Raw genomic sequence first — 22887 nt, forward strand, 5'->3', positions numbered from 1 at the left:
CGAGCATGTATGCCGAACACCCTACCTATGCATCGAACGGGCAAGCCAGATGCCCATCTTATGCGTCCAGCGCTGCCGAGTCTACCGAGCAACCATGCGTCGATGCCTTATGCCAAGCGCTCGCCCATGCGGCGAGACATGCCTATGTGACCGAGCGCACTTAGACCGAAGCGCCTATGTGACCAAGTGCACAAGCCCTAGGCAGCACACCCATGCGTCGATGGTCAGTACCGTGCGTCCATGCTTAGTAGGCCGAGCAAGCATACCTAGTATGCCATGCGTCAAGGGTGAGCAGACACCGTATGTGTTGGTGATGGCTGACTCATGCGATGGCTAAATGGGACTTTGATGAAGAAAGGGTAAGTTGTTATGTGTTAAGGATAAACGATAAGGCTAATTGATGAAAAAACTCCAAGGAAAGATGCCAATAGTTATACGAGCATAAGTCTTAAAAAATTCAAGTAGAGAAATATGTTTTAAGTGTTTAAGTAATTTAGGTGGCAAAAGGAGGATCACACAAAGTTCTAATAGAAGGTGGACAAAGGAGATTTCATGCAATAGAAGTCTTATCACCCTAAGTCGGAGGTGGGTGAAGGAGATTTCATGCGAAAAAGGGAATTTTGGCTAGCAAGCTGAGATGAGAACAACTCAAGGCTAGGCTGGATAGGCTAAGTGTTGGCAGCTCCAAAGTGAGACAAATGGGAGTTGAGTTGTCACATGGAGGTGAGTTTGGAATGGCTATAAATAGAGGGGTTGAGCGAGATGGATTTATTCATACCATCACCAAAAATCTTGTGTTGAGAGCACATTTAGAGTGGTACGTTTGAATTATTAGGTTGCCAAGTTAATTGAAGATCAAAAGAAACAAAGGTTGCGTTGGTGAGGCATTGAGTCAGCCTGGATGCACGCTGCATCCGTTCGCGTGCCTCGCTCGACGCATCCCGCGCGCTAGCCCAATGCAACTACCCCCCCTCATGCGACACATCACGCCCAGTGCAATAGGCCACCATGCAACGCATGCCCAACGCGTCAGCCCTTATGCGGCACAACACACCCACCCTTCCTACTGCCAAACGCCCAACTGCCTACCACAATCCAAATAACCTCTAAAAAGGCTAATTTTGGGATTTTGGCTAAAATGGAGTAGGGTAAGCTGATATTTTCATTATATAATGGTATTTTGGCTATTTTGACATTATTTATTGATATAACAAGTATTAATTGAGAAATTTCCATTGGTATGGAGGAATTCTCAATAAGGTATTCTCAAGGTGATTTTAGTGGAAAAACTTTCTTGTGGTGAGTGTTTACTTAGTTTTATGCATTGATATGTGGATAAATGCATATGTAAGTGCAAAATGCATGCTTATGATGTTATGTTGTTTGTCATGATATTATTTGTGAAATTTCTATGGCAACTGAGATTATACTCGGACTACATAAGTTAGCATGCTTAATAAAAGGTGTTTGGCGATAAAATATAGTCGGCCTCAGTCGATAGGAAATAATAGTCGGTGACGACCGACGGGAAATATAGTCAAGTTACCTAAGCATTACTAGTGGGAAAAGAATTGTCGGTGTGCACATTGGCGGGAAAAGTGGGTTATAGGAAAGTTTCCATAAGAAGTTGTTATGATTGATAATATGTCCATGATATGAACATGTCAAGTATAGCATAGAACTGAAGGATGATGATTGAATAAATGTACAAATGATCATGCATAAATTATACTTGGAGATGCATCATATTTTGTGATGTTCATTGATAACTATCCAAGGAAAACGTGAGTTTATACCTTGAATACTAAAGATCAGGTGTTACAAATGTTTAAATAGTTTCATGCCCTTGTTGAGAGATAAACTAGTAAAAAGTTGAAGTATACTAGGACTAATAATGGAGATGAGTACTATAGAACTTTTTATGAGTATTGCATAAATCATGGTATTCAATATCAAAAGACATCTTCTAAAACTCCTCAATTGAATGGGCTAACTCAAAGAATGAATAATGTTGGGGTTGATGCCCTAAATCTCGTAGAGTTCTATAGTTTGTAATTATAATGTACAAACATTTTATTTATGTAATAAAATATTTCATGTTTTATTTCAAACTTAGTTGCATTAACCACAAACCAATAAACTAAAATCTAGGGTTATCTTGTAGCTTAAACATGTATGTATGGACATACAGACGGATCATGTTTTAAATGAGAACCTAAATGGTATGTACTATATGGATAAGGTTGGTTACCTTATCCTAGTGACACTACGACTATGGCTGACTTTATAGGTATTATGATCCGGATCATTCATGTGGAGACATGTGAGTAAGGATATTCTATACAAAGAAGTTTGTATAAGACCAAACCATGAAATGTTTAGTCTCATTATATAACGCCGTTCATAATAGAGACTTGCATTTCACCATGATGACCATAGGTAATATGACCTAAATCCTGAGTGAGTTGTGAACTCTTACCTATGAGAGCGGTTCTTTGATTTGTATGGGTGAGAGTGTCTAGATCACCAACTCAACAAACCTACCATTTTGGGGATTTGTCTGATAGAGGAGATAGGAACACAATTACACAAGAAGGAATTCACTCCTTCCCCAATGTCGAGGCAAGTAGATAAATTGCTCTCTCAAGAGTTGATTCCAAAGTTTAAACAATGTGACCCCACATCCTTTCCTAGCCTGAGAGAAATTTGATCATAGTTGGACTATGATTTCTTGTTCATTAGAGGAATCAGTGGTGCTTAAGGAGTTAGATGTAACTACAAGGGCAAAATGGTAATTTTGACCCAGTTGTACTTACGAGCAATTTGTGAAGGATCATTATACTATTGACTGGTTATATTTAATGAACACAGAAATATATATGTAGTGCAAATAGTGGAGCTGATGGTCTTTAGTGGAGTGCCCTTCAGTTAACGGATGGTGAATAATTTAATTAAAAAGTTTAATTAATTATTCATGTACTGCTTCAATCTACAGGTCCATGAGATCCCCTCGGTAGCTCAATGGGATTAAATGAGAATCAGTTTTTGGATTAATTTCAGTTGTTTAAATTAATTAAGGGAATTAACTATATATGATATAATTAAGTTAAATTAATTATTTATGATATAATTATTATAATGTATTTGATATATTATAATATAAAGTTTATTTGAGAGGAAATAAATATTTGAATATGATTCAAATATTAATTATGTGAATTGGATTCATATTATTCAAATTAATATAAATGTGATTTATATTAAATGTCATTAGTGAGAGAAAAGAAACTATATGTTATATTGTATATGTTACAATATTAAAACTATAGGTTATATGTTATATTTGATATAACATATAGTTTAATATATATTATATGATAAGGTAGTTATCATATTAATATATATTAAATTACTTATTTAATTAAATATATTTAATATTTAATTATTTTAAATTAAAGTTTTTACTTCCTCCCCACTTCTTTCTCTCCTAATCGTGGAAGTGGGAAACTGAATGGTCAGTTATTCTTCTTCCTGCAAAAACACACAGAGTTAAGATTTGTACCGTGCTCTCCATAGAATTCCGTTGTGATCTCTCATCCTCTCAATCTTTTTCTTTCCTCAATAATAAAAAATAGTTAGAGTTCACTCCTCCTGGGTTCTCATCCTAGAGACTATCAAGGTTTCCTTGCGGTGGTGCCCAATTAGCCTTTTTATTCACAGTTCGTGATTGTTCGTGGGAAAGGATATGTGAAGTTTTGAGTTCTTCAAAGGTAGGGGTTTATGAAACCCTAATTTATTTATTTCTTTTAGCGTGTTGTATGTTTTAAAACTAAATGCATAATTTTTTCTTTTTCTCTGTAAAAATTTTCAATTATGAAAAATAGGGATTTGGGGGATCTGCTTCCACTCAAGGGTCCCTTCAATGTGGATCCTTCAGTTGGTATCATAGCCATTTTTTTTTTATTCCAAATTCTCTTTTTTTTTCCTAAATATTTTTACAGTCATGGTGAGATTTTTAATTGATATATTCTGTCATGATTCTATGATGAATGGTTGTTTGATGAATGTGGTATTGTTAATGGATGTTTCGGGATAGGATACATAGATTTATGGCTTTATTTCTTTATAAATTTGTTTCTAATACCCCATGTTTTGGGGCATAATATTATTATTGAGTCTGTATTTACAAGTCCTTAAGTCGTTTGTGGCGTTTCCGATGAGATTCTAATGAAGATGGGACAAATTTCAATGAAGAGTCGAGGGATTTTGCAGCAGTATAATCAGGACTGTACTACAACATTGCAATGTTGTGCCCTAGCATTGCAACGCTGGGCATTGTGTCATTAAGCTGCAATGCGGAAAGAACCAACTGGTTATGGTCCGGTTTGGTTTGTGGCTCACTTTGGTACAGCTCCAGTTCAGTCATTTCGATCGATTTGGGTTTGGTTCGATGGCTGGTTGGTCTAGTTCGAGCAGTTTAAGGCTCAGTTCACTTGTATTTGAACCGGTTGACATTTATTCTTGTAATAATTAATTTTAAAATTTATTTTAGGTGTTCTATCCGGATCCATTAACTGTTATTTTTAATATACATGTGATGTATGTTTTATACTTAAGTATATGTCATATCGTATGTCATATAGAATTAAATCCCGCAATAGATCATACATTTAATTTCATGCATCAATTTATATTATAAATGTTATAATATATGTATACACATGATTTAAATTATATAGCATTCTCATGCATCATATAGTATACCTGTTAATATATAGTTAATGTATGCATGGATTAATAGCATATCCATGCATCATTTATATTATAAATGTTATAATATATAGTTCAATGCTATTGTAGGTTTCATTACTTTACTATATAATTGTTATTTGTTAGTAATGAAATAAAATTCCATGAAGCATAACACTACTTTAGGTTAATTTATAAATGCTATGATTTACTAAAGTTTGTCAAAGCATGCAATGTATGATTTTAATTTATTTTTTTAGTTTAAAATTGTTATAACAAATATGAAATTAGAAATTAAAATCAATAATTAAGAATTTCATGCAAACCTTATGTTATAATCATCTTTTAAAATTGTTTTAAAATATGATTCACATAGACCTAAGATCACGTTTCTAATGAGATTAGGAATTTAAGTTTGATCTTTTAATCAGTTTAATAGGATTAAATTAATCTTAATAAAAGATTAACAATGTAATAAATATATCTATAAGGGATCTTTTGTCTAAGGCGAGTTCTGTCTAGGCTAGGGTATTTAAGTTGACGGAAACGTAACAACCCTACTTGAAAACTTACCTGGAAAGGTGAATTAGATAGATTTGTTACATGCATGCAAGTTTGATTAAAGCTTATCAAAGAGTTTAATATACCTTAATCAAAATTGTTTAACTATCCAAATACAAAAGTTATTTTTAGGCAAATTAAACAAACACTTAGATAAAATCAATAGTTGGATTTTTCCTAATTTAATTAACCCTAGGTAAAACACTCAGTGGGAGGAAAATGGGGTATATGATACTTCATTTTATCATTTTCACGTTTCTCCTTAAAATCCACACCGTGAGGTCTATACTCGGCCTGAAGGCACCATAGTTATCCCCCTACAGGTGGCATTTGTATAGATCAATATCAAGGTGAATGAAGAGAGTGTTTACAGTAAGTGGGAGCAGGACGTGTGACAATATATCTCTCGGTCTTTCTCATTAGATTGAAGTAAAGTTTCATGCATGGCCTTGTGACACCGTAGGTGTCGCCCTAAAGGATGACATTTTTGCATGACGCTTTATTCTGTCTCCATAAATGGATAGGGTTGCTTTAGGTTCATGTCTCAATAAGTTTTTTTCTAAGGTTGGCTCATTGGGTGAAACTCTAGAACCTAAAATGAGGGGGTTACACTTACAAGAATTGTTAAGTAAGTTAACAAATTCTGGACTAAACAATGGTGACTGTTAATTACAGTGACAAGGTGTTGTTTTCTGTCTAATGGTTGAAAATGTCTCATTTCCGTAAAGGGGCACTTGATTACCCTACGGTAACTTTTGTCCTGCCTCACTGAAACATCATTGCAAAATAGATGTCATGAAGGGTACATTAGACTATTTTGCTAAAATTGATTGCTTGTTTGTGTGGTTTAATGCAAACAAACTAATTATAAATAATTTTATGTTTGAGAAAATTTGTTTCAATGGCTACTGCTACTTTTAATTTGCTCGCTACTAATAAATTAACTAGCGAAAACTACATATCATGGAAAAACATGATCAACACGATTTTAATAATTGATGACCTTCATTTCGTCCTGATAGAGGACTGTCCTCCCATTCTAGCTTCCAATGTTGCTCGAAATGTTCGAGAAACATATGAGCGATGGACATAGGCAAATGAAAAGACCCGAGCATTCATCTTGGCTAGTATTTTTGAAGTCTTCACCAAGAAACATGAGCTCATGCTCACCACCCATGTGAACATGGAGTTGGGAATGTTTGGACAACCATCCACGCAGCTCAAGCATGACGCTTTCAAACACATCTTCAATGCCCATATGCAAGAAGGGGCATTTGTTCGAGAACATGTTCTCAATATGATGGTCCATTTCAACGTGGTGGAGATGAATGGGTTGGTCATTGATGAAGCCAGCCAGGTTAGCATAATTTTGGAATCTTTACCTGAAAGTTTCCTTCATTTTTAGGCAATGCTATTTTGAATAGGATGGACTACAACTTAACCACCCTCCTCAACAAGCTACAGCCTTCTAGTCCTTGATGAAAAGCAAATGACAGAAGGGTGAAAAAAATGTTGCTTCATCCTCTAAGAAGTTCTACAGAGTTTCGACCTCTAGGACAAAGTTTGTACCTTCTTCCTCTGACAATAAAATATGGAAGAAGAAGAAAGGTGGAAAGGGAAAAACTAACCCATCGGCGCCTACTCAAAAGAAAGCCAAGGGTACAAAGGAAATTTATTTCCATTGCAACCAAGATGGGCATTGGAAGAGGAACTGCCTCAAATACTTGGCAGAAAAGAAGAAGACCAAGCAAGATAAATTTGATTTGTTTGTATTGGAAACATGTTTAGTGAAGAATGATGATTCTGTTTGGATTATAGATTCTAGCAACACTAACCATGTTTGTTCTTCGTTTCAATCAATTAATTATTGGGGCAACTTGATGCTGGTGAGATGATGATGCGGGTTGAAACTGGACACGTCGTCTCGGCTGTGGTAGTGGGGGGTCTCCAGTTGACTTTCTAGAATAAATTCATTTTACTAGAAAATGTATATGTAGTTCCTGGTTTAAAGAGAAACTTAATTTCTATAAAGTGTTTGCTAGAACAATCATATTGCATTAATTTTCTTGTAAATAAAGTGTTTGTTTCTAAGAATGGTGTCAATATTTATTCAGTAGACCTGGAAAAAAAATTAAAAGTGTTAAGACCATTAGCTACTAAAGCCCTCCATAACACTGAAATATTTAAAATTGTGGTAACTCAACATAAAAGATGTAAAATTTCTCCTAAAAAAATGTCCAACTTTGGCACCTAAGACTAGGACACATTAATCTTAATAGGATTGAGAGATTGGTGAAGATTGGTGAAGAATTCCAGCCATCCAAGTTTGACTACTCTCTATTTTTTCAAAGTTTTTGAACTACTTCTCTTGATTTATTGGTTTATGTCGATGACAACAACATAACAAGAACATCTATCCAACTTTATAATAGAATGAAAGTCATTTGAATGATGTTTTTAAGCACAAAGACCTTGGCAATCATCAAGTCATTAACGGACTTTTCCTTTCTCAGCGTTGTCATGTGGTTCAACTTCTTGAAGATGGTTGACATCTAGATTATAAACCTTTTTCAGATCCTATGAATCTGAATCTTTATTTATCTACTAATAATGGTCCTCTATTGGAGAATTTTACTACTTATCATTGATTGATTGACATGTTTATCTACTTAACAATTTCTAGATATGGCATTATATTCATGGTTCATAGACTAAGCCAATGTTTGTCTCATCGTTGGTAATTGACATGGCTCACTATCTACTTTGGTAGTAATTGAAGCATTCCTCTGGTTAAGAACTACTTTTACATTCGTGTTCTGACAGCTTCATGCCTATCTCGATTTTAATTAGGCTTCATGCCTAGATTCTCATAAATCTACGATTTTTCATTTCTTTTTGTAGGTGATTCTCTTATTTATTGGAAAGTTCTTTAGCTTCCGCAAACACAGAGTATCAAGCTCTTGTAAACTTATATGGATTTCTCAATTACTTAGTGAATTACAAGTTTCAATAGGGGTGATCATCAGTCAGACGAGACCAATTTTGGACCAAAATTGACTATTTATGGAGACGTTGAGGAGTTCGACCAACTGATCAAAGGAGAATGAAAAAAAAAATGAAATGAGAAAATAAGTGAACAAAGGAGAATGAAAAAAAAAATGAAAAAATAATGAAAATAGAGAAAAATTGAAAAACTAAGAAAGAATAAAAAACATAAAAAGGAAAATAAGAGAAAAAGAAGAGAGAAAACAAAACAATGGAGATTGAAAAGAAAAGAAGAAGCAAAAAACAAAAAAAAAAAAGAAGTGAAATGGTGTAATGAAAAGAAGTGAAAAAGAAGAGAGAATTTGGTTGGTCACATGAGAGAGGAGAGAAAGAGAGGGGAAAGAAGAGAGAGATGTGGACTATATTTAGTTAAGATTTGTTGACTTTGTAGAAAATAACAATGTATTTAAGTGGGTTTTATTAGGTTTTTGGTGAATTTAAAAGCCCAATGGCATTCTTGTAATTTATGAGTAGTAGCAATTTTGTAATTTCCCTTTCTTCTCCACTTAGTGAGTATTCGCGTGTTTTGGTTTTTGGTTGAAGAAAAATCGTAGCCTTTGTGGGAGTAAGCCACCGCAGCCGACAGAGAGACACGAGAAATAAAAAAGCACCACAGCCGTCTGGGTTGAGCGATCGGGAGGCAGTCGTTCGGCCGTGAGTCTATCGGCGTTTGCGTGGGTGACGGGCAGGAGATCGGATCTGGGCGGTCCGGATTGTGGTTGCGCCTATCAGTTCCGGTTCAGGCGGTGTGGGTGTCCAGTGAGATCGACAGAGAGACAGGTGGTCTTGGTTTCAAGTGGGTGCCTGTTGGGTTCGAGCGTGGGTGTCCATGTAGAAGTGTTGTCTCTGGAAAGGTTTCGTCTGAGCAGGCGGTTTATTCGGTAGGTTGACAATGAGAAAGACATGCGGGTTTGCGCGTGGTTCGTCGGTCAGAGGTAGTAGTGCACTGTTTTGGGCTGTTTTGTAGCGGGTTGTTTCAGTTTTCAGAGACGATGTCTAGTGCAAATCTCTTGGTATCAGTGGATGTTGAAATTACAGATTGGTGATTTTGTTGATTATCTGTAATTTGTAAATTTCTTTATTGCTCATTAATAAAATTAATTCAAGTTGGTTCTCAAAGTAGATGTAGACCAAACTGGTTGAACCACTATATATCTTGGTGTTCTTTACTGCTTTCGATTTATTTCTACTGATTGTTTACGTTTTGTTTGGCCATCTAAATTAAGTTCAGAAACTCTCACAAGTGGTATCAGAGCTCCAGTTGATCCAAGGAGGGTGTGTGGTTGTGTGCTAGATTATTCATTCTTTGTTCAGGATTTTTGTTGGAATTAATTTGACAGATGGCTTCGATGTCTACACGACTCAAAGTTGTTAAATTTGATAGGAAAGGTGATTTTGGGTTACAGAGGAAGAAGATTAGGGCTATTCTAGTACAACAAAAGGTAGCCAAAATCTTAGACGAAAATAACCTTCCACCAACAATTATAGAAGCTGAGAAAAGGGATAGGGATGAGATGGCTTGTCAAATGGAGTGTTTAGGCTAGTAGATGAGGCCACTACTATAGCGAAGTTGTGGAAGAAACTGAAAAGTCTTTATTTGACTAAGTTCTTGCCAAATAAATTATATCTAAATGAGAAATTCTTTAGATATAAGTTGGACTCAAGTAAAGGCTTAGGAGAGAACCTAGATGAATTCCAAAAGATTATAGTTGATCTCAATAACATCGGTGAGAAGATGTCAGATGAAAATCAAGTAGTTATTCTTCTGAATTCTTTGCCAGAATCGTATTGAGAAATTAAGGCAGTTATTAAATATGGACGAGATTCATTGTCCATTGATATAGTGTTGGATGCCTTGAGAACGAGAAATCTCGAGATTAAAAAGGAACGCAAGGATGGAGAGTTACTCATGGGCAGAGGCAGAAGTGAGAAAAAGAACGAAAAAGGAAAAGAGTCGAGATCCAGGTCGAAATCAAAGAGGAAAACCAAAAAGTTTTTCCTATGTCATAAAGAAGAACACTTTAGAAAGAATTTTCCTATGAATAAGAGCAAGAAAGTATCAAGTAGCAAGCATGCAGGGGATTCTAGTGCAGCAAATGTTACTGATGGATATGATTCAGTAGAGGTTTCGATGGTGTCCAACAAGGACATTCAGAATGCTTGGATCATGGATTCAGGGTGCACGTTTCACATGACTCCTAATTGGGATTTCTTGATTGACTTTCAAGAAAATGATGGGGGATCAGTTTTGCTTGGTGATAATGGTGCTTGTGATGTAAAAGGAATTGGGTTAGATGGAATTGCAACACATGATGGTATGATCAGAATTCTTACAAACGTAAGGTATGTTCCAGAACTCAAATGAAATCTAATTCCAGTGGGCGAATTAGATAGAAAAGGTAATTCCTATAAATCTGAGAATGGAGTTTTGAAGGTCATCAAGGGTTTTTTGGTTAAGCTGGAGGGGACCTTGAGGAATGGCTTTTATGTGTTAGAGGGTGCTGCAGTTTCAGGAGTGTTGTTGTTGCATCTGGGAAAGAAACAGATAAATCTATGTTATGGTATTACAGACTATCTCATGTGAGTGAAAAAGGTCTTCAAGCTCTTTCAGAACAAGGTTTTCTTGGAGGAGTTAAAGACATTGAACTCCCATTTTGTGAACATTGCATAATGGGAAAGTCTACCAAAGTGAAGTTTGGGAAAGGGAAGCATTCTACCAAAGGAATTTTGGATGATGTTCATTCAGATTTGTGGGGTCTTATAAAGATACCTTCTATAGAAGGTTCGAGATACTTTATGTCGATCATTGATGATTTTTCAAGAAAGGTGTGGATGTATCCATTGAAATTGAAGGATGAAGCTTTTGGGAAATTTCTTGAATGGAAAAAGCAGGTTGAAAACCAGACAGGTGGAAGGTAAAGTATCTGAGGACAGACAATGGTTTGGAATTTGTGAATAAAAAATTTGATAAATTTTGCAAATCTGAGGGAATTACGAGGCATTTTACTGTTACGTACACTCTACAGCAGAATGGTTTAGCTGAGAGGTTCAATAGAACAGTTATGAAGCGTACAAGATGTCTCTTGACAAATGCTTTATTATCCTTGAAATTTTAGGGGGAAGCTGGCCAAACAGCCTGTTATCTTATTAATAGAAGTCTGTCTCCCGCTTTAAACCTAAAGACTCCTCAAGAAATATGAACAGGAAAAGCTCCAAGCTTGGATCATCTCAGAGTGTTTAGATGTTTAGCTTATGCTCATGTTAAGGAAGGGAAGCTGAACAAGAGGGCACTGAAATGTATGTTTATTTGCTATCCTTAGGGTGTTAAAGGATATAAACTTTGGTGCTTGGAAGAGGGCAGAAATAAATGCATTATCAGTAGAGATGTGACCTTTAATGAAACAAAGATGTCATTTCGTGTCAAAGAACAGCAGAAATAGAAAACAGTTGATTAGGTTGAGGCAGAGGTTAGGATTGATTCTAAAGCACGACCATCAGTTAGTTCAGGTGATTCCAGTGATCAGTCATCTAGTTCTAATGGTAGATAGCCTCAATTGCAGATGACTTTGATTGATGAGGGAGCTTTTGGTGAAGAAAGCTCAAGTAGTAGTGACCTACAGAACTATCAGCTTACATGTGACAGGCCTCAGCTGGTGAGGCAGGCTCCTACGAGGTATGGTTATGCTGATTTAGTTGCTTATGCTCTTACTTGTGCAGCTGACAGTATTGAAGCAAAGCTTCTTACTTTTGAGGAGGCTATTATATCTGATTCGAAGGAACAATGGAAGAATGCTATGGAAGCAGAGTTATTCTCGTTGCAAAAGAATCAGACATGGTCATTGGTTCCAAAGCCTCCTAACCGAAAACTCATTCAGTCAAAGTGGATTTATAAAATCAAGCCAGGTAAAGGAGGTGATATCAAGCCTAGGTATAAGGCTAGACCCATAGCCAAGGGCTACACTCAAAAGGAGGGAGTTAACTTTCATGAGATTTTCTCTCCGGTAGTGAGGCATTCTTCCATTCGATTAATTTTATCTATTGCTGTTTACTTTGATATGTTTGTTGAACAGATGGACGTCACCACAGCTTTCCTTCATTGAGAATTGGAGAAAGTGATCTACATGGCTCAACCTAAGAGATATGAGGTGAAAGGAAAGGAAGATATGGTTTATCGTCTTTACAGGTCCATCTATGGACTGAAGCAATCGCCGAGATAGTGGTATATCAGGTTTGACACTTTTATTCTGAAGCAGGGGTTTCACGGAGCTCATATGATGCCTACGTGTACTGGAAACTATCTCAGAAAGGTACATATATTTAGCTACTTCTATATGTAGATGATATGATTCTGGGATATGCTATGAGTATGATAAGTAGGTTTATGTTAAATCCTAGGAAGGAGCATTAGAATGCAGTTAAATGGGTGCTTCGATATTTGAAAGGTAGTGTCAGTGTATCATTTTGTTTTAGCAGGGATTGTGATAAATTAGCACTGTTGGAAGGCTTCACAGATGCAGATTATGCTGCAGACCTTGACAAAAGAAGGTCTCTATCAGGTTATGTTTTTCATTTTTTTGGTAATATGGTCAGTTGGAAGGTTACTCTACAGTCAGTTGTTACCTTGTCTATTACTAAGTCAGAGTATATCTAAGTGGGTGAAGCTATGAAAGAGGCAGTATGGTTGAAAAGGATAGTTGGTGAGTTGTTGTTGCAGGAATTCATTCCTATCGTCCGTTGTGATAACCAGAGTGTTATTCATCATGCGAAGAATCCATCTCATCACGAACGGTCTAAGCATATCGATGTCAAATTTTATTTTATTAGAGAAGTTATGGTCTAGAAAGATGTTGAACTGGTCAAGGTTCATACAGTTGAGAATTTTTCAGATATGTTAGCCAAGGTTCTTCCAGCCCATAGGTTTAAATACCTATTAGATGGGCTGAATATTAAATCTGGATGATAAGAAGATTGGAGAATCAGCTTGACACTTAAATACTCTTGTTATGAGAGATATTTGTAGAAAATAACAAGGTATTTAAGTGGGTTTTATTGGGTTTTTGGTGAATTTAAAAGCCCAATGGCATTCTTATAATTTATGAACAGTTGCAATTTTATAATTTCCCTTTCTTCTCCACTTAGGGCGGTATTCGCGTGTTTTGGTTTTTGGCTGAAGAAAAATCGCAGCCTTTGTGTGAGTAAGCCACTGCAGCCGACTAGGGTTGGCAACAGGGACGGGGTGGGGCGGGGGAGAGTCCCCTGTCCCCAGCCCCGTGGGGGAAATTCCCCCCCTTCTTTGCCCTCGTCCCCATCATTTGAAAGTGGGGACGGGGGCAGGGATTCCCCATCGGGGAAATGGATCACTACAATTCCCCGCGGGGAATCCCCTATTAGATCCCCGCGGAGATTCCCCATTTTTTCCTTTTAATTTTTTAAGTTTGGGCTTGACTTTTGAGCTTAAATTTAGAATTTATATATTCAATATTGGGCTTACAAACACTAATAAGTCTATAGTTAATACATTATAAACATGCATATAAATAAGTTATTTTATATATTATAAATATATATTTATAAAATATTAAAAATATAAATATATAAAATCGGGGTCGGGGATTAATCGGGATCGGAGTCGAGGTCGGGGCGGGGATACCATCCCTGTCCCCGCCCTATCCCCAGATGGGGCCCCAAAAAAATTCTCCGTTTTGATCCCATTCCCGGTCAAACCGGGGATTCCCCGCCCTGATCGGGGTGGGGCTTCCTGTGGGGAATTTTTCCAACCCTACAGTCGACAGAGAGAAACGAGAAATCAAACAGAGCCGCAACCGTCTGGATTGAGTGATCGGGAGGCAGTCGTCCGGCCGTGGGTCTGTCGGCGTTTGCGTGGGTGATGGGCAGGAGATCAGATCTGGGCGGTCTGGATCATGGGTGCACCTGTAAATTCCAGTTCAGACGGCATTGGTGTCCGGCGAGATCGACAGAGAGACAGGGGGTCTCAGTTTCCGACGGGTGTCTGTTGGGTTCGAGCGTGGGTGTCCACGTAGGAGTGCGGTTCGGTCTGGGAAGGTCCGGTCTGAACAGATGGTTTGTTCGGTAGGTTGACAGTGAGAGAGACGCGCGGGTTTACACGTGGTTCACTGGTCAGAGGTGGTAGTGCACTGTTTTAGGCTGTTTTGTAGTGGATTGTTCTCAATTTTCAGAGGCGACGTTACTGCAGATCTCTCAGTATCAGTGGATATTGAAATTACAGATTAGTGATTTCGTTGATTATCTGTAATGTGTAAATTCCTTTTTGCTCATTAATAAAATTAATTCAAGCTGGTTCTCAAAGTGGATGTAGACCAAACTGGTCGAACCACTATATATCTTGGTGTTCTTTATTGCTTTCGATTTATTTCTACTGGTTGTTTTCTGCTGGTTGTTTGTGTTCTGTTTGGCTATCTAAGTTAGGTTCAGAAACTGTCACAGACTTTTATCCTATGATATGTTCTGCTAGTTGTCTCTGAAATTGTCCAATAGGATAGCTCTCGACATGGAGATTCTACAGGTTATATTCCTTATTTGTGAAGTTTTGTGTAATTGTTTCTCACAATTCTTTTTTCTATCGGGCTTTTACGGATTTCTATCGGGTTTTGTTTCATTTTTTTTGTTGTGCATATTTAAGAGCATTTTTGTTTTCTTGCTAGGGTTGTAGCTTTGCATAAATCATTTTGAATATTGTGTGCTCTATGGTGGTTGAACGATGAAATCATTTTCAATCCTAGAGATTGTGAAGTTGGAGGTTCTATTGATCTTGAAATATTTCATTAATTCATTTCAAACTTGATTTCTTATTTGAAAAATGATTCTCAAACGTAGGAAGAGTCTAAATTATCAAGTGGAGTGGTTTTCAATTAAAGGAGGAAAGGTAGGAGTTGAGAGGATTCTTAGGAGGAGCCTAAGTCACACCGAGAGGGAGTCTTGCATACTTAAAGGGAGCCTAAATAATTATTCACTAATGTACTCATACATAGGGGGAGCCTAATTTCATTGAGAGGACTCACGCTTAGTAGGAGCCTAAGTGATTAATCGAGAAGTCAAGTTATATCGTGTGTCACTCTATTGGCTATTTATTTACACGAATAGAAAAGTTGAGTAGGTTACTTGGGAGTCGGAGAGGAAGAACAAAGAGAATATAGTTAATATAATTGTTTTAGAAATTAAAAGTGGTTTTCTCCAAAAACTACTATTGCCCATGGTTTTGAGCATTAATGAGATGTACGATTAATTTCTCACCATTCCATTCATGCACGCTTTTTTTTAATTAATGGACATATATACTATAATATATATTGTTTTCATAATGGTATTAGTGTTGGTCGAGATTGGGTTATCTCTAAATCGACCAACTGGTCGATTTGTTTTTATCAAAACTGACGGCAGACCAACTTTGAAAATAAATCGGCCACCCGCCTTTAGTTCGGCCGGTTTCGGTCATTCGACTCGATTTCTCAGATTACTTTACTCATCCCTAAGTTTCAGTAGCTTGTCCAAGTACTATTTTCTATGACAATTTTGTGGTCATCCATATTGTTTCTAATCTAATGTTCCACTAGTGCACGAAGCAAATTGAACTTGATTGTCACTTCAATAGAGAAAAAAGTTGATAATTGTATTGTGAAGCTTCTTCCCATTTGATCATGTAAAGTTGTTTCTCCCTTGTTGTCCAAGATGAGTGTGACTAATATTCAAAATCCATCTTGTGGGAAGTATTAAGGGTGAGGTTATGTTGAGGATCATTGGAAAAACCAAGGAACCTTACACTCTTCACGAGATAGATAGGATATTCCTCTTATTGCTAATTGGTTTTGAGTTGAAATCCTGTATTATCTAAAACGGTATCAGAACCCATAAAACCCAAATGAGTAATTAGTCCAATAAAAAAAAATTAGATCTGATCAAGAATATTCCTTAAAAGATAGGTTGAGGAACCAATGGATCTCACTCTTTATAAGATAAATACTCCATGTTATCTAATAGATTATATTTTATGTTAGTTACTTTGGACTATTTATATGATTTTCTTATTAATAATATTCTTAAGAAAGTTTTATTTACTAACATGTCTAATAAAAGCTATCATGGTTAATATGTTAATAAAACCAATAATTATCTCACAAAACTAAGGGTTTATTTGGTAGAGAATTTGAAAACATAAATTTAAAGACAATGGATTAAATAAAAACAGAGTTGTATTTCATGTTTTCAAATTTGTATTTGGTAGTAGAATTCAGAAACTAGATTCTAATTTAAATAATTGCAAACTAGTTGTAGTTACCTACTAAATATTACTTGATAATAAATTTATTGATGAACATGTTTTATGTTAAAAAAAATTATAAATTATTATTTTGTAATAATATAAAATTTATAGGATAAATTGAAATTTTTGTTTCTATAGCTGAAGAAGTTAGAATATAGGTATTATTGTTAATTAGAATTTACCCTTTATTGTTTGATAAAAGTTTTATAAATAGTCTCTATGGTAAGGATTATTTAAGAGGATTTAACAAACCATAGAAACTATATATGAAGTTATATCAAACCATAGGAATTACAATCGAAATTCTAAAACCATATGAACTAATTTTTACCTTTATTCAAACCATACAGATTGAATATGGAGTTTAACGTAATTTATAATATATTATATAATACATATTTTAATTTTTTTAAAAAAAGTGAATTGATTTTATAACCTGACATATACTATTTTTCAAAATGTTTTAAACTTTATTTAATATAATTTTGCACTTTAAATTAAATTTTAAAATTCAATTTTGGATACAGTGAAAACTTAAAAATGTTGTTTTCAAAATTTACACTGTTCGGATCACAGAATCCGAAAACAGTTTTTAGAAACAAAACCCGGGTTGTCTGCCAAACACATATTCACTGCATTCAATGAATCTAAAAATATAAAATATAATCTGGATTGTAAACCAAACAGATCCTAATAAACTTACCGTTGATTCCTGAATCTCAGCACCAAGATAGCCACTAGAAATAGGGAATCGATCGCCCAATAACAAATAGTATGTCACAGTTCCCTAAAACAATGTGGAATTAATACTTTACATCAAATATTACAACATTGTCAACTAAGATCCCATTTGGTAACTATTTTGTTTTGTGTTTTTTATTTTTGAAAATTAAGCATATTTCCTCCTTATTTCTTACAATGATTTGCATCTTTTTTAGGTACATGTTGAATTCTTAGCCAAATTTCCAAAACAAAAATAATTTTTTTAAAACCTACTTTTTTTTTAGTTTTCAAAATTTGACTTAGTTTTTTAAACCATTGATAAAAAATGGATGACAAATGAACAAATTTGGAGGTAAAAGTAGTGTCTATAGTTTTAATTTTAAAAAAAAAAGAACTAAAAATTAAATGATTATCAAATAGAGTCTAAATATTTTCGAAACATCAGAACTAATATATAAATAATTATAGTTAATCAATATTTTGAAGATGTCAACAATAGACCAAAATGAACTCAACTAATTACTAGAATATCTTTAATCTGTAAACTATCATTAACTTGATCAATTAACAAAACTTTTAACAGGTTGAGATTGATATATTTTAAATATGATTAGTCACATTGATCATGTAAAAGAAAAATACCTCATTTTGCCTTTTGTTATGAAGAGATTCAACCAACTTATCCTTACTAAATCCCATCATAACTACTTTTTGAAGAACATCCTCATCGATCTGCAAGAAACAATATAAATATATATTTAGGCAAAATACAAATTATGTTGAGAAGAGATAAATATTAACAAACTCAACATCTTCCAATAGTATTATAAATTTCGAGTAACCATATTAAATCATAAACACAAAGACAAATAATTAAGTTCTGTTTAGTAACTATTTGGTGTTTTGTTTTTGTTTTTTAAAATTAAACTTATTTCATCTACATTTCTTACCATGATTTACATCTTTCTCAAGTACAATGGTTCAATTCTTTACTAAATTCCAAAGACAAAAACAACATTTTGAAAACTACTTTTTTTTAGTTCTCAAAATTTAGCTTTGTTTTTAACATTGGTGAAAGGTAGATAACAAAAAAAAAAAAAAATAGTTTTGGAAGTGGAAGTAGTGTCCACAGACTAAATTTTCAAAAATAAAAACAAAAAACAAAATGATACCAAACCGGGCCTTAATAAATCAACATTTATGTCTTTATTTGGTCTAAAGAGTGCGCTTCGATACGTCTCTTGACACAGTCGAGGTCTCTCAACATATATTTTTCCCTCCACATAGCCATTTAAAAAGACTGACTTTGACATCTATGTGATGTACTTTTGAAACATTTTGTGCAATAATAGCTAAAAGAAAACCAACCGTCTTTAAGTGAGAATCACAAGTACAAAAATTTCTTCATAATCCACATCGTACTTTTGCTTTTATCCTCTTAATGCACTGGTGTTGACTATATATTTTTTCTTCATACATGCATTTGATAGCTCCCTAAATGAGTTGTTCTAATGTCTTTAATATTATAGGGTCTGCTTTAGAGAAATTAGGAATTTAATAGAGCAATCGAGGCTTCAAGGGACGTGAAAAGATGAATTTTCCTCATCTAGGTGTGGCATCATGCGCAACTCACAAACAGCAACATTAGCCACAATGTTGTGGCGCTGCCTTCTGTCGTCGTGGTGCTATCGCGAAGCAGAAGGCGCGCCCACATTAAAGCGTTGCATCTCTCTACGGCCATGTGGCACAATGCCATTGAAAAGGTCTTCAACATTGCAGCGTTGCCGTGATCTTATAAACTTTCTTCGTTTTTAGGTCTTTTATCACCCGATTTTGGGCCTCTAGCCCGTTCTCCCCCTTTCTCTCTTTCATTTTCATAGTTTTTGGCTTTTTTTTTAGTTTCTTCTTGTGATCGATCATGATGATCACGAAGTTTAGCTTCCTCATACTTCCCTATGGATCAACCTCTTTATTCATTAAAGCTAATTTATTGGAAATCAAAATCAATATTGACGTCTTTTTGTCATTCTTCTTGAAGCATTATAGATCTCTAGAATATTTCTTGTTTTCCTTAGTAACATTTCTTCGTCTCTAGAGAAATTTGGATATGAAGATTTCAATAAGTAATGGTATCTAATCTTCATTGAATACATTCCATTTCCAAAATTCTATTTCATTGAATTTCATATCTGGGATAATAATTATCATCATGGTTATATGATTGCATAATCTTTAAGCCTTGAAGTTGTCACTTTTTTTCTTATATGATATATGAAAATAAGCAATGCAACCAAATATATTATGTGACTAACAGTCAGGCTTTAATTTGCTTCACACTTTTTGAGGTATAATGTCTTGTTCATCTTTGTAGTTTTCAACTTCAAGTTGCTTTCATTTTCAACCATTACTTTTGAATGTCTTAAAACACTTTAATGCGTAACTTTTCTCTCTTAGAAAAAGCCCCGATATTCTCCTTCGACCTTATAATGCCATCATTACTTGTCTTAAACTGCATCTAAGAGCAAAGATTTAAAATAATATAGAAGTACCTATCAAACGTTAAAGGATGTTACGAACTATGTCACGAAAATTCACAGAACAATTAACAAATAAAAATAATAAAAAAAGATAATATCAGAGATTATTAACTAAGTTCGATGATTAACACCTACACCTGAGGAGCAGTGTGCCTATGAAAAGATAACTTCACTAATATAAACGTTAAGCAATTACAACATAGTATTTATCTATACTGACAACTGTAATACATTGACCTCTGTAGAGCTCAACCATTCGATACACCTAGGCTCCCCCTATATAAGAGACTCTCTCCCTCAGATACTTAGGCTCTCCAAAGTAATGATATCAGTGATGAATGTCTCAGGCTCCCTTCTAAGTCAGAGACTCCCTCTAGGCAAGACTTAAGTTCCCCTTAGATCGTGAGACTCCCTCTCACGATGTTAACATCTTCCAAACCAAATTTCTTCACAATAACTTTGGCATACTAACTTTGAAAAACGAAGATGCTATCTTTCATTTGCTTAATTTGAAATCCCAAGAAGTATGTTAGTTCTCCAACCATGCTCATCTCAAACTCAGTTTGCATTTCTTTGACCAGATTTCCATTTTGTTTCTATACGAACAAGGTTTTGTCAACTCTATCGCTCATGTAACCATTGTTGACAAGAAATGGTCAACCTATATACCAAGCACGAGGTGCTTGTTTTAAAGCATACAAGATCTTTTTGAGCCTGAACACGTAATCAGGATGGAGAGGATCAGTAATTCCCTTAGGTTATTCCACATACACCTCTTCATTTAAGTATCGGTTCAATAAGACACTTTTTACATCCATCTGATAGAGCTTGAATTTCAAGAGGAAAACTATTCCCTACAGCAGTTTCATGGCTTCCAAGGCTATAGGAGCAAAGATTTCATCAAAGTCAATACCCTCAATTTGAAAGTAACCTTGAGCTACAAGCCAAACTTTGTTTGTGATGACTATGCCATCAACATCAGTCTTGATCTTGAAGATCCACCTGGTTCCAACCACATTGGTAGATACAGGTTGAGGGACCAACTCCCACACCTTACTCCTTTCAAACTGACCTAATTCTTCTTGCATTTCATTCACCAAACATTTGTCTTTTAAGACATCAGCAACTCTCTTAGGTTTCACAAGGGAGGTGAAACACACATCCCCAATCATTTGCAAGCAATCCAACTTTTTCTTTCTTCCTAGTCAACACTCCTACTTCTAAATTTCCAATGATATTACTTGAAGGATGATTATTCATGATTGTGCTAGATGGTGGCTTTGCACACATTTGAACATTTCCACTTTCTGAGAAAGCATCCCAATTAACATTCTCAGATATGTCAAGAGAAATGTCACTGATATCTGGTGAAACACTCATCTCAGATTTATGATTATCTATTTTCTCAATTTTAGATTTATCATCAACAGAAGAAGGCATAATAGAGTCATCAATAAGAACATTGATAGATTTTATAACACACTTAGTGCCTTTGTTGTAGACTCTAGAGGCTCGGCTATTTGCTGAGTATCCAAGAAAGATCCCTTCACCACTCATTTCTTCCTCTAGTCTCTATCATTTAGAATATAGCACGGGCTTCAATATAGAAATATTTGACACTAGGCTTCCTTCGCTTCTAAATTCCATAATTTGTGCAGTTTGTGTCGGGATAGAGGACAATCCCATTGTGAAAGTGACAAGCAGTACTAAGGCTTTCAGCCCAAAAATGATGAGGAAAATATGTGCATGAATTATAACACTAACCATCTCTTCTAAAGTGCGATTCTTCCTCTCAATTACCCCATTTTGCTGACGGGTGAAGGGTGCAAAGAATTCATGATGAATTCCTTCTACTGCACAGAAATCGGCAAATTTATCATTTTCAAACTCATGCCCATGATTACTCCATATATGAACTACATTGAGATCTTTCTCTCTTTGAATTTGAAGACACAGGACTTTGAACACAACAGAGGTATTTGATTTTTCCTTAATGAATTGAACCTAGGTGTAATGAGAAAATTCATCCACACAAACTAAAACATATTGTTTTCCTCCAAGGCTTTTCACCTGAATGGGACCCATTACATCCAGATGAAGAAGTTCAAACACACGATCTGTAATAGCCACAGGAACTCGTTTGTGAGACACTTTAACTTGCTTCCTTGTTTGACATTCTCTACAACTCATCTTTTCATTTTCTTTCAGACTAGGAAATCTAATCACAACATCCTTGGAAGCAGTTTCCTGTATAAACTCAATATTCACATGACCAAGGTCTTTGTGCCATAAGGCAGTTTCATCACATTTTAACATAAAAGAAGATGAGTTATTATTTGCGAGAGACCAAAGATAACAATTATTAGATGAACGGTTGCCTGTCATGATGAGAACCTTAGCATTACTAATGACAAAACATCTATCTCTAGTAAAGCTAATATTCAAACCTTGGTCACAAAACTGGCTAATACTGATAAGATTAATAGTGAGACCTTTAGTTAGCATCACATCATCAAGAGCTGAGAGCCCAGAGTATTTTAATTTCCTTTTGGCAATGATTCTTCCTTAAGTTCCATCTCCAAAAGTGACTGCCTTAAGCTGATAGCTTGAAGATCAAAGATATATCATTTTTCTCGAGTCATGTGCCTGGAGCAGCCCTTATCAAAGAACCAATCCCCTTTGGTCGAGGATGTAAAGGAAGTCAAGACTACATTATAGTAGTTTAAGTTGCTTTTCACTATTCATACTTATTTGGATCTACAAAAACCATTATTCATTCCCAATTCATGAGCATGAATTCTTGATTCGAAATTCTATTTTGGATAGCCAACCAGTCTATAGCAATGAGGTCTAATATGACCTTTCTTACCACAGTAATGACAAATCCATTGTCTTTTAACTTGCTGATCATTTCTGTAATATGGCTTGTGAGTTGCGTTGGTTAGTTGGATATTCTTCTATGGTTTCTTTTGT

General features: G+C 35.3%; 1 protein-coding gene across 2 annotated transcripts in view; it reads right to left on the bottom strand.

Moving 5' to 3' along the window:
- LOC120081788 (SNF1-related protein kinase catalytic subunit alpha KIN10-like) overlaps positions 1–22887 on the bottom strand; it is a 96943-nt gene that overhangs the window by 10657 nt on the left and 63399 nt on the right. For both annotated transcript variants that reach the window (XM_039036950.1, XM_039036949.1), the window contains exons 7-8: positions 18020–18109; positions 17358–17441 (exon numbers count right to left, since the gene is read on the bottom strand). In XM_039036950.1, coding sequence (XP_038892878.1) covers positions 17358–17441; positions 18020–18109 — 174 coding nt within the window. The remainder of the gene's footprint in view (positions 1–17357; positions 17442–18019; positions 18110–22887) is intronic.

The sequence above is a fragment of the Benincasa hispida genome, chromosome 7 (genome assembly GCF_009727055.1).
Source record: "Benincasa hispida cultivar B227 chromosome 7, ASM972705v1, whole genome shotgun sequence".
NCBI classification, from domain to species: domain Eukaryota; kingdom Viridiplantae; phylum Streptophyta; class Magnoliopsida; order Cucurbitales; family Cucurbitaceae; genus Benincasa; species Benincasa hispida.